Raw genomic sequence first — 13,757 nt, 5'->3', positions numbered from 1 at the left:
TTGCAAAAATTTTCTGTTCTATTCTGAGTTCAACTTTTTCCAAATTGAGAAAGGAGTTATTTAAAGTAACATTGGCAGTACAAGTGTGAATATAAAAAGTTAAATGATATTTAAAAGGTTAAAATTCAAAGCTGAATCAAACTGATAGCTCAATAGAAAGCAATAACATTTTGATTTTGACGTCAAACACTTTAAACCAAAATCCCGACGGATTTTGTGATGAAAAAGAGTAAAAAATTGAACAAAAAAGCAGCAAAAAAACATTTTTGTCACAACAATTGTTCAGCCAACGAAAGTTGGTGAAATGCAAAGAGTGACGAAAAAAAAAGAAAGATTGAAAAGACAAGATTGATTGATTGAAATTAATTTACTCATTTCAATATTGACTTCAATTACAAACCAAGAATATCAAGTTCATCATTAGTTTCTGCTCATTCCTAACTCAAAGTTGACCCAAAATGATCTAACGGAAATGTTAACAAAAGTTGATGATTAAACAGAAAAGAGTTTGAAACAAGTTGAAGAAAATTTGGAGAGTGAAAACAATTTAATGATTTCCATGATTATTGTGCCCAGTTTAGTAGGGCACATTAATGGGCACACAAATTTTCATAACTGTTAACCAGTTTCACTGATTCTTTTGACAGAAGTTCTTGATTCGGAATGAATAGCTGGATATTGAAGTGGAGAGGGATAACAATGGAAAGGCAACAATGGGCGCACTGAGAAAAGGATAAACATTGGAAACAAGGAATGGAAAAGAGAGTAAAAAGTAAAGTTGAAAATAATGTCAACAGAGGAATAAGGAAAGCTGGACAAGCAAACAAAATGGTCAACAAAAATATAATAATATCTATAACAATAATTTGAAAAAAAACGGATCAATTTATTATCGCTTTCATTTCAATAATATTGCCAACAATATTTACTCCCAGAATGGCGAGTCACATGTTGCCAAGTAAACGTTGTGACAAGTCACTGTTATAACTAATTTATATACCATGAAAATTGTGAAACAACAGAGTGCAAGTGTCACTCCTTCATCATCTTCATTCCCATCTTCATTCTCATCCCTGTTCTCATCTTTATCATCTTATTATTGCTTGAGCAGAAGAAACGGTTTTCCCTTTTCTTTCCTCTCTTTTCCTATTCTTTTGAGCATTTTAATCTTGAACATTCAACATGACATTTAACTGGGAATGATAATGTTCACATGGAATGATATGATGCAAGGTGTACTTTGTTTGACTTTATTCAGGTTAAGGTTAACAATTAACTTCTTTATTCGTTGTTAAGTAAATGATGGTTAATTTACGACTATTGCTTCAACCCTTCTTCATAGTTATTCATTTTACTTGTGTTACAGAGTTGATTTGGTTACATGTTTTACTTTGTCAACCAAAAGCAACACCAAAAAACTCAATTAGCATGAGAAGCTTTAATCAAGTTACTTTAATAATCATCAATGGATCATCAGGTTAACAATCATCTGAATCTTTTGTATCAACTCGAGCAAGGTAATGCTTTTCAACTCAATTTATCATTGAATGCTTTCATCAGGCAAAAAAGAGGTTGAAAAAGATTTTCATTTTTACTCTTTTATAACCATTTTGCAGCATTTAATGTCTTATATGATCAATTGACAATTATCTAATGATAGGGAATGGATGAAAATGAGATGAAATTGTTTTCGATTGCTATTTATTTCTCTCTCTTTTTCATCAAAAGTTCCAGTTATTCAATTAGTCGCAATTGAAGATTAACTGTAATGATGGACTTGGGAACATGTGAGGACAAACGGCAGATTAATACGGAAATTAATCATAAGGGTAATTGAAATGATTTGCCATGATTTATGATTATTCAATGGAAACTGTCTTTGGATGAAATAATGAGAATTTTTTCCAGAAAGTCGAGAATCAAAATTTTCAAGTTTGGAGGTAAATTTATTCAATTTTGTTGCCTTTTGCTTTTTGGGTCAACATTTTGTTTTCAATTTTGATTGTTCTGATGTTTCATGATAAGAATTGAACTGAAAAACAAAGTTTAATCTAAACTCTTTACGGTTTCTTTCCTTTTTCAATTTAAATTGGTTTTGTTGTTGACAAAATCAAAGCTATAAGCTCATTAATATAAATTCAGATTACATGAAAAATTTTTACATTCAAATTGAATCTTGTCCAGATTGTGTGTTGAACATTGTATTGTTAGGATAATTGGATTGAAAGCAGTTGATTAAATTGCTTTCCTCTTCATCTAATCCTTCATCTTTTCAATTGATCGTGAAATCTCACGATAGCCTTTGCCTGTGAAAAACAATCTTTCAAACTAATCAATCTTTTCACTTTTCAAATGCATGATGGAAAATTTCACAACAAAATTTTGAGAAAATCTCAAGAAACTTCTCAAGACAATTCAACACTCAACTCAAGTTTAATTTAAATTCTCGATGATTCAAGTTTAACCAAAATCGAGAGTAAAATTTGCAAGTAAAGGCTGAAAATGTTGAGAAAATTACTCAACTTTTAACAGAATTTTCATCTTTTTTTTCATATTCCAACATATTCCGTTGGGAAAATGTGAAACGAAAATATTCTTGAATCTGAATTCTGTATTTTGATACAATAGCATTGGCCAACATGAATGTTGATCATTGATTTGTATTGTTCACTAGTTGATTAGATTCCTTAATTCCAGTTATTTCTTCTTTTCTTTTGGCTTCTTTCATCTCGGTGAATCAATCAATACCAGTTGAATCCCATGTAATTTGAATATTGAATACAAAAGTCATGAACAATGATAAATTGCATTATTGCTATTTGGCGCAGTTGCATGTTAATAACTGTGAGTGTCAACAGAAATAATTATCTTCATTTGAGAAGTAAATTGATGACATGAAATGTAATATAATCTTGGAATGTATCACAAATGATGTAAATCAGCAACTAAATTGTGGACATTTTTGCCTTCTTTTTGGCTTCCATTAACATTGTCGATCATTTTCAAGTTCATTTGTGTGAAACTGTGATTCTCATGTTTAGACCTGTGAATCCGATTATCTTTTAGTCTACAGCTTTTGATGGTTGCTCATTGTCACTGGTCAATGTAAATGGACATTTGCTTCTCAAGGATCAATAATTAACATATTTCAACTTCTGGTCTTCATCAACTATTCATTGGTCGCTATTGATTATACATCAAAACTGTTGATGTTAGCCTTTTGTTTAACTTGCATATTGAAAATGGTTTCAAACTCTTTCCCATGTTTCCCTCAATTTCTTTAATGTATTGAAATAATGATTACAACTCAGTCAATTATTCAGATTATCATTGAATAAGTTTCTCCCTTTAATACAATTAAATAATAGATTAAGATTTCTTAATTTCCAATTCAACTTGGAATCTCTATTTTGCTACATTTGGTTAAATTGTTCAAAATGTTATTCCTAATGTTTGTCAATGACTTTCTTGCCTCCTAATGTTGAGCCAAGAAAGTAAATGTATATTAATGGATAAATATCTGAAATCTTGAATGTTTCAATTCGCAAGTTGAACAAACAAGACGTTTTACCTCGACTTTATTGGTTCCAGCTTGCCTTTGGCTAGACAAAACTGGCAAAAGTCTTTAAACCAACGAAAAAATTATGACTGAAATGAGTTTATCAGAATCAAATTAACTCTACTTATTAAACCTAAATGAAGTGCTATTTATGACAATAACAAGTCTGAGAATTGTGATTCAAAATCAAATCTCATTGTTTTAAAGGAACCTCAGCCACAAGATTATTAACTTTGAATATGAGGATGAAAAATGGGTGCAAAGAAGGCGATTAAAGGCTGCAAAATGTTGCCCATTGAGTGAAAAATAAATGAAAAACTAAAGCTAACGCATTAATACTAATATTGCAAAGCATGAAAAATGGTTATTATTAATAACAATGGGATGAAATGGCAATAACAGGTTCAAGATTAAGACGTTAAGCTTGTAGGGAATGATGTTGATTGAAACGATTGGAATGATTGGAAGGAAAGATAAACATGGAAACAAAAAAATGTCGACAAAATTACCTGAAGAAAAGCCTTCAGGTTATGAGGCATTTTCATTGCTCGAAAAATGATTGATCATTATCCTTTCAGGTAATATTTTTAATGAAAATAAAAACTCCAAGAAGATGGCAAAAGGACTGAAAAAAGAAGTAAAAGTTTCATCATTTCCAGACAATATGATTGTCCAAATTGAAACATAAAACGCTCAGGTTTTACCAATGAGATGAAAATGCGTTTTACTTGCAAAAATGTCATTATATTGGCTTTTCAGGTGTTTATTGGTGAAATCAAATTCAATGAAATGTTAAACTTTTACCGAAAAACAAAACAAAGCATAAATATGCTAATCGTGGTAATGAATGAAATTGGTTTTGATTGAATTTCGTTTCAATGGCAATCTCAATGATAGCTTGACAAGGATGAGACTAAAGGTAGATGTCAATGGGTTAAAGGTTTTCAACTTTTGAAATCAATATCTTGTTCCATGAGATTTTGAAGCTCGTGAGGAGGCAATCATTTTTGGATTTTTAATATCAATTTTCTGCAAGTGTTAACAGTTAGATGAGTGTCATTTCATTTTGTTCACGTTTGACTCTTGTTTTGTTTTTTGGCTTTTTGCGCCTTCAAAAAGGCAAGAAAAGCAAAATGTCTCAACTTTTTTGTTTTCCTTTTTCCTATTCTTGTCTATTTGTCTTTCTCATGGTGCTAAACTCCATCATCATGATGATGATTGTTACGATAACATTTGAAATACCAAATGCTAAGTACAGTTGAAGAAGAAAACATTTTGCAACAATTTATCTTGAGATTTGGGTTTAACTTTAGTTTCGCGTTAAAGTTTAACTTTGCCCATTAACTTTAATGTAAAGCTTTTTCACTAATATTCATTAATAATGGCTATAACTTATTTTAAATCGATTCTTTGTTTGGGCTTTTTGTTTGCCTATCAAAGTGCCCATCATCATCGCTGTTTATCTTGTAGTTTATCCGATTTTTAATTGACTTTGAACTCGAAATTCGAATGCAATTCGTTGAGACGATTAAAACAATTTAAAAGTTTATCGTATTCAATTCTGTTGACTTTGGAGTTTTGGAGATTTTGAATAAATGTTGCTGGAAAAGTCATTTTATTTCGATGTAAATATTCAGAATCGGTCAACTTTTGGATAATTTTGTTTCCTCGAAACTCGAAAATAAAATCTTTGAATGCAATTCTCATCAAAACATTTGTAAGACGTTTTTAAAGCAATCGTATTCCTATTCAATGTTACTCTCAAGTTGTTTGGCGATTTGAAGTTTTGGAGGAAAAGGTGTGCACAAAGTCGAAAGAATGTTTTTATTGGGGAAATTATGGATCATTTCGATGTCGATGTTCAGTATCTATCGAAATATGAACATTTTTCTTTTTTCAAAACTCGCAATGAAATCACGCAATTTGTTTACTTCGAAATCCTTTTCAGACAATCTCTTAATTTTCAAATTTTGGTTTTCTTCTTTCTCGTTTCCATGAAAATCTTCGGTAAAATTTAGAAATGTTTTTTCTCAAAACTCTAGAAACTTGAATGTGTTAGATTCAAAATTAATCTGGAAACGCTTAATTTTTGATTTTAAACTTTTTTCTACTCATTTTGGGATATTTATTCAAAGCTTTTCAAATCTCACCATGAGCCAAGCATCAATTTGGATTTTTGGTAAAATGAAATGCAACAAAATTTGACTAAATTTGATAGAAAATGTGTTTTTATCAAAATTTAAATTCTTGAAACACAATTTGTAAATTGAAAGATTTAGGTTAAAAGTTGTGTGCAAATGTACAAAATGTGCAAATACTTGAAGAAATAATTTAGCGTCAAGTAACCATTCAACAGAAGATTTTAAACATTGCACGTTCGATGAATGCTGTTGATAATGGATTTTGTGATTTCCAGACTCATGACTGCGCAATTTTCAAGGTAATCAGAATTTATTCATCCATAATACCATTCAAGTGTTTTAGCAATAAATTTAAATTCAATTTCAATTGAGACAACATTTTCAGTGGCGATTCTCACACATCAAGAATAGAAGTTTTACCAAAAAAATAAATTTAATGAACCATCGCCATGATCGTCTGAGCCATGAACTTTTCATGAGCTTCCATTTACATCTTGGTTCCATGAAGTAACCAAGAAATGTGTTGAAAGGTTAACTTTACTCAGGTCGTAGGTGAAGCTAAATTTACCTTTATGTCAAGAGCCATTAAACAAGCTTGTTATGAGTTGATGAAAGGACAAAATTCAAAGATATCTTCACTCATCACACCAAAAGTAAATTATTAAGGCTCATAAACTGAACCCATTTACCAGTAAAGGCGTAAAACCTTTCAAGTCTTGCTCATTATTTTTCAATTATTATTGTAGCACTTGTCAAATAATTAGATAACTACTGAGATTATGATTTTGATTTAACCAGATTTTATTATATTTTAATTCAAAAATATTAAAGTCAATTGAAAAGGTTAACATTTACTAGAATCAAAGGTTTAACATAATATGTAAAATGATAATCGGATTGAAACATTTGACTAAATCCATCTTTTGAGACTCGATTTGAAACTGATAAAATTTTATTTCTTTTCAAAAGATTGTCAGATTTTCACATTTCATCCAGTTTGAGTTTCCATCATCGAGTTATTTTGCACCATTAATGTGACAAAAGGCTGATAATTTTGAGGATATCAATGGTTAAGTCGATGCAATCTGAATAGGCATTTCCATTGAGCTTTACAAATTTGATTTAACTGCTAATGACCAGCGGTCTAAATGGACTTATCGATCTGCTTTGAGTTTACTGTTTGCTGGAAAATGTTTACTTTATTACGATTCAATTGATCTGACTAATCTCAGGCTTAGCGGTTAATCTTTCTTGTGATTAAATGATTTATTAACTTGAAATGTTTAGAGAAGCGGTGAAATGAGATTGAATTAATGAAGGTAAGAGTTGGTTTCCAAATGAATGGGAAATTAATAAATGATCAACATTGTTGTTCACAACACTGTTAGCAAAACAATTATATAATGTAATTACATGAGCAATGATTGGGAATACATCATTAGTCTGATGACGATAATGATGATTGTTTACCACAGAGAATGGATTAAAGATCATTAACAAGACGGAAATAATTTCATCGGAAATGTTATTCATATTGCAAAGTAAAGGCGAAAAGCGAGGAAAATAAATGTTATGTAAAAGCAAAATTTGTTAACTACTCGAGAGAATACCTTTTTTGTGTTCGGTAATTTCAATTAAAATGTTGATTAAACCGTTTTTCAGGTTGATTAACAGGGTAAACATACACTTGAGGTATCAATCAATGAGAGAGTTACAACAAGAATAATACATCAATCGGTAAAGATTATCAAATTAATGACAGAATCAAGAATCTGTCAAAAATATTGCAAGCATTGATGAATTGTTGTGAACATTGGAACGGAAAAGATGAATTGCAAGATTTTCAGCAAATGATTAAGACTTTTTTTCAAGCGCACATTAAGTGGCTTGAATTTGTGTCAAGTAAAGTTTGTAAGTCAAAGTGTCTAGAGTCGAGTGTAGTCTAATACTGGGAGTAAAGTTTACCTTTTAGTTTATTTGGTTAGACTGGTTTGAGGCTTACCTGTCAATGGATGTTGCTGTAATGGTGAATACAGATGAGGCGACTGTTACATTGGCAATGAAGTTGTTAATCTTACAATAGGTTTGACCGAAAGGCCAGTGAGAGTGAAGCATGTAAACAAAATTAAAGACACCATTGAAAGTGGCCATAATGAGATCGGCAATGGTCAAATTGAGAAGGAAAACATTGGTCACTGTTCTCATTTTCCGGTGACCAGTGACAATCCAGATGACTGTCGTGTTTCCCACCATGGCAACCAGTATCATTAGTCCAAAGACAATGGACCAAATGACTTGGACCACAAGTTCGGGTACAAATTTACTGCTTCCAGCTGAAGCTGAAGAGGCAGAGGATGAAGTAAAAGATGAACCTGAGATGGATGAGGACACGGACGAGGCAAAGGCAAAGGATGGGTCGGTAACCAGTGAATCATTGTACAGAGTTAAAAGGCTTTCCAGGTCAGATTTGTTGAGAAAGGTTATTAAATCGATGCACTCAAAGGATGATGATGATGATGATGATGAAAAGGGTGATGAAGATTCAGATGAACTTGATAGAGATGATGAAGACACTTGGGTATTCTCGAATGCACATAAACTTTTCCAATCTTTAACAATTGGAATCATTGATGAATTGATTAGTAATTCCATTGCTTTTTCTGCTGTACAAAAGTTCAACAATTTATTCCAATTTTTATCTTTTCTCAATTGATTGTGTGTTTAATCGTTAACTTTCAAATCCAGTTTAAATGATCAATTGTCACCTATTGTTAAATTGATCAAATTTGATTGTCACTTATGAGGTTCAAGTATAAAATTGGTCAACATAAAGAGTAGACATTTTAAGATGATTTTTGCAGTGAAAAAGGGAAACATTTCATGATAATGTTACAGATGAAAATGAAAATGATGAAAATTGTTATTACGTTTGATGAGTAATGGTAATGGTTAAGTTGTTAAAATAAAGTATTTGACAATCTTTAATGAAGTGTGACTTTACTCTGTTAATTTGAGACTTCAAATGAAGTTGAAGAAAATGAAAGAAACTGAAAGTTCTGTTAATCATGGAAACATGCGCATGAATAAGGATAAAGATGATCATCATGATGATGAGTGTGTTGAAGTCGATTGAAGAAGGAGCAAAAAGTTGTATCTAATAGAAACTAAAATCTTGGTTTTTCCTGTCTTTTCATCTTAATTTTGTCTTCTTATATATTCTTGTTCATCATCAACATTTTCATCATGATTCTGTTCATTGTAGAACTTGATGTCTTTTTTAGTAACAGAATGAAATATTATTGATAACCTTGAAATTGAAAAAAAAGGTTTAATCAACCTGATTAAATGTTCATTTGACATTATACAATTAACTTGGTTTGCGTCTTTTGCTTTTGACAATTTCAAGATTTACTCTCAATTAGAGTCAATCATCTATCGGTTTATTATAATAGACTCAATTGTCATCATAACATTGTGTCTAATTGTACACATTATTTGAGCTTATCAAAATTCAATTGTTGGTCCAAGTCTTTGTTATAACATTGTTGAAGCCATTTCTTTTTGTTTCCATGATCAACATGAATTTAATGTTCCAATTTGGCTGATTCCAGGTAATACCTTGGTGTATAAAGTATAACATTAATACATTGTGAATATTTTGCCATCCATAATAGATCCAACAGTTAGATTTTTCAATTTTAGATCTTTTTTTTGCGATGAAAGGAGAATCAACTTTGGGCTTTTCCTTTTTTCCCACATTGGATTCACAATTAACCAAGACAGGTTTTAATTAAGTTAATTAATTGCTTTGTTACATTTGGTCGTGAGCTTGAGGGAACCTTCGCTTCTGGGATAACCTTGTTTACAGTTTATTGTTTTAATCCAATCCTGGTATGAAAGTTGAATACTAAATGAAATGAAAGTAAAAAAAGGTTACCATTGAACTGAAAGTGTTCATATTTGAATTACTTACTTGAAAGCAAAATGAAATATGAAATGAATGTGGGAATCTTTTTTGTTCACATGTTTTTGTTTACCAGCAAACATTTTCATACATCTTTTGGGTTTTCATTAACATCTCAATTGTCCTCTTGCTTTCTTAACATCACGATGCTAATGGTCCTAATGTTATTATCCATAGATTTTGATAAGATATGTTTTGTTTACTTGAACCGGTTCGGTAACATTGTTCATCGACTGATCCATAGTTTTAATTGATATAGATGTGTATAGTCTGCAAGTTGAAACCTTTTCCCATTACTTTTCATGTTACATTTCGCCTTTTTGGTTGATCATTGTTTTGCAAATTGTTTCACTCAATTTAACCAAATCAATTACAAAATAATTTAAGTTGACAATATATTCCAGTTTATCTTGCATTGTAATTTGCTTGGTAATTTGTTGAATTGCATTTTTGCTCCGTGATATGATGTGAACTTGTGTTTGGGTTTCATGGTCAATTAACTTTTGTCAGCAACGATTTGTCTCTTCAAATAAATTAAAATTGACTTGGAAATTCTATTAACCATAGAAATACAGATTGCGAGGCAAGATTAATAATCGACTGTTAAAGGTTTAGCATTTCTGTTTAACCATTCAATATTGGGCCTTGATTGTTGATGATGAGCCTGTTAAGGGTAAAACAAACAGAGAAAAAGAAGACAAAATGATTACATGAACAAACATTGAAATCTATTTTACTCAATTACAATGATTAAGTACACTAAACATAAAAATGACAACAATATGAACAAAAAAATAAAGCAAGAAAAAGGTCATTTACCCATAGCACAGTGAAATGCGATACACTCAATTTAAGCAGTTTCATCTTGAATTTCTTGTTTCTCATCTGCTTGCAATCAGGTTAATAATCGATGTACATGTAGATCAGCAATCACAATGGCCTATCATCATCAATTAAGGTCCAACCAGAAAAAGAGTTGACAAATCTGGATAAACACATTGGGTTAAGAACCAGGCACAAGAATAACTGGAAAACAAAATAAATTACAAGATTACATTTTCATGGCAATAATTTTTTTTCATATTCAATTCTTCAATTAATAATATTGTTATTACCCTGATCAATGGTGGCTAATGATGTTTAGATGTTCAAATAGACTAATCATCTCCATGTTAATGGTATTCACCAATTCCAGCATTATTGATGATAATGTTCAACCATTGCAATCATTGTTACCCATTATAATACCAAGCCAGTCAGATTTATCGTTACTCTAGCCATCCTATAGAAGTAATAATAATATGATTAGCAAAAACAAAAATCCAGCTTGTCTTTACATGTAAAACTGTAAATTATTATTAAAAATACATACCATTTGGGTCCTACTTGATCATTAGGCTTTTTTTTGCCTCTGAAATTCACTATAATGCCCATGCTACAGAAATGATATCTTTTGAGCTTCCATTTGCCCATCTAGGCTTTTCACTTTAATCAATTAATGACCATAATCTGGTTGTTATTCATATCGATTATGAGTTACATGGTCCTAATGGGTTATGATAACAGTTATAATTGTTATTCAAACAAATCACGTAATATAAGCTTTTGTTAACATCTCTTTAAATCTTTATCTTTGTCCATTGCTTGGTGTTGTTGCATTAGATATTTGATTTTCATTAATTAGTAATCTTCCAAGTTTCCATCTTGATGGTTCCTCGTCTCTCTTGGCCTTTGACTTTCCAGGTTTTGTTCATACTTTTGAGTAAACTGAAACAGAGTTGAAGTAAAAATCACAAGAAATAGATTAGCTTCTATTTGGTTCACAGATGATAAAGGTTTAAAGGAGAAACGAATAGCTAAATAAATAAGTTAACCAAGCCCTTGAGATGAACAGAAGGACTAAAATTACCAAAATTAACCTTTTTGATAGCTAAATCAATGGATTGAGTTGTGTTAAATGCAGACAGAGCGTAACACAGAAAACAAGAGGCTATCCTTAAATTAACTTTACATTAACGTTAGTTTGATAACTGAGATTTAACATGTTAAATAGAAAATAAGAATTATTCATTGATTCACAGTAAAAAAAATAATGGAATAACATGCAAAATCAAAATAAAAAATGATAAAATTAATGATTAATTAATTAAACAAGATCAGATCAAGTCAAGATTTTATACTTTATTTTATTGCATGTTAATCTTATGAAGAAACCGCCAAAATCAGAAACCACTATCAAAGAGTTTAACGCCATCTTCTGACAATGATTAAATCTATTTGAATCTTAAAAATTGTACAGAAAAGTATTGTGAGTTCATCAAGAAGCACTCAAGTTTTCACTCTAGCACATCGAGTGACATATCGTAATAAGATAAGCGTTTTCGTTATTTGCAATTAACTTCAAAGGAGCTAATTTCACCATTGAAAAGCAATGGCAAAACCATGAAATTCAGAAGCAACAGAAACAACTGTTAGCCCACTGTTAACAGACTGTTAGACCAAAACAAGTGTCCGTTATCCAAATTAACAACTGCGTTCATCATACTTTGGAAAACCGAAGGACTATTCCAGCTAGACCTGAGAAGATCGCTGTTTTTTAGGATTGATCCGACCCTCGGATCGTTAGACAAAACTTCGATTCAGGATCGAGCTTTAATCGATCCCATACGATCTTTTTTCAAAATTTTTGGTTGGTTGATATTCAACCAAAACTTTCATATTTAAGAGTTTCAAATTAGTTTTTATTACTTCTGTTCTATCAATTAGGTTTCACAATAGCGGTACAGAATACCAAGTAATTCATAATTAGATGAATTAGCACAAATTTCTTCGGTTACATATACTATAGTAATTTTATTTTCAGGCCATCGTAAATATTGAAAATTAAATTGAAATCATTATCTGGACAACAAAAAGTTGTAACTTAACACTCGCTAGTTTCAGTGTGAATGGCGTTTCTTTTATGAAACACTTCTAATAAAGAGATTGCAGGATCGGCGATTTTAAATCTCGATCTTCGGATCGAAAAAAATTAAAAGATCGAGTCCAAGATCGAAACGTAGGTCGATCCAAGATGGATTTCAAAATGTTTTTATTATAAGTTATAACGCAGCTAGAAAAGATTTATTTTGGCCAACTTTACACTATATTAGACGTAATTATGGCAGTTCAACATGTGTCTGTTGTTTTCAGGAAGCACCTAAAGTGGTGAGTGAATCTTTGGATCACAGCTTTGCAGTGGAGATAAGAAACCTACGCCTCGGAACCAGGTCTAGTAGGAGCTACTGGCGTTACGAACACATCAACCGTCTCATCACATGCATTGACAAAAAAGCGGTTAATGGTTTTATAAGAAGAGTCGAGACTGGTCGTAACGAATTGATGACATAGATAGTTCCCTATGAAGATAATAAAAGGATCTTGAGAAAAAAATCAATCTCCAGTTCGCTTTTATTAATCATTTTGACCTCTGGTTGAAAAAGAACTTCGCTTTTTCAGCTTGATTCGCTCCATAGGAGATTAGTTTTCTACGGGTTTACATGGGCTTTCTTTAAACTCGCTTTCATTTTGATATGTCCATACCAACGAGGTTACTTGCCTCGTAAGTAGCAAATGGATGCAGCCCTTTATCTTTTACAACTTTGCAACTCTTCAACCACTGAGCTTGCAATGCTACCTTTGCAGAAATTCAATCAAATCAACTTTCGTGAAGAAAAGCTACAATTAACATTAAGAAAGACTTATTGATTGTAAAACAGATCACCATGTTAAAGACAACATTTGTCTTGATTGTGTATAAAAATGGACTAAATTAAATAACTGAGCAGCCAAATAGATCAGAATGAAGTGAACACAATTAAATTGAACAAATATAAGGCTACAATTGTATGATAACCCGAATTGATTCAGTTATATAAGTTCATGGGAAAATGATTCAACTAATAAACAAATGGACTTCATTTCAACCATAATATCGTTTAATGAATTAAAGTTGATTATTCAGTGGCAAAAAGTTAATAAGGTTAACCGTATGGATCAAAGGCTAGTTAGCATAAGTTAACCAACACACACAATTTTAATCAAATAATAAATA

The 13,757-nt window shown here is 31.2% G+C and overlaps 1 protein-coding gene and 1 long non-coding RNA gene across 3 annotated transcripts in view; both read right to left on the bottom strand.

Moving 5' to 3' along the window:
* The window catches only part of LOC107367295 (tachykinin-like peptides receptor 86C), a 32,767-nt gene extending 24,048 nt beyond the window's left edge, over window positions 1-8,719 (bottom strand). Inside the window, exon 1 of the mRNA XM_015934988.3 lies at window positions 7,703-8,719. Coding sequence (XP_015790474.2) covers window positions 7,703-8,352 — 650 coding nt within the window. The 5' untranslated portion in view covers window positions 8,353-8,719. The remainder of the gene's footprint in view (window positions 1-7,702) is intronic.
* A 289-nt stretch (window positions 8,720-9,008) lies between these two features.
* Window positions 9,009-11,859, bottom strand: LOC107367403 (uncharacterized). Of its 2 annotated transcripts, none has more exons than XR_003083248.2 (6): window positions 11,574-11,859; window positions 11,037-11,431; window positions 10,780-10,946; window positions 10,484-10,690; window positions 9,674-10,328; window positions 9,009-9,607 (listed from the first exon to the last, which is right to left on the bottom strand). It is a non-coding gene; the product is annotated as an uncharacterized LOC107367403 (long non-coding RNA). The 2 variants fall into 2 exon arrangements; XR_001569886.3 differs by having other exon boundaries at window positions 11,584-11,857.
* Window positions 11,860-13,757: the final 1,898 nt, after the last annotated feature.

Source organism: Tetranychus urticae, chromosome 1 (assembly GCF_039701765.1).
Source record: "Tetranychus urticae isolate SD_2017Ah chromosome 1, NJAU_TeUrti_SD_1.0, whole genome shotgun sequence".
NCBI classification, from domain to species: Eukaryota; Metazoa; Arthropoda; class Arachnida; order Trombidiformes; family Tetranychidae; genus Tetranychus; species Tetranychus urticae.
Note: the sequence above shows the minus strand (reverse complement) of the source record. Positions and strands in the feature narration are given on the sequence as shown.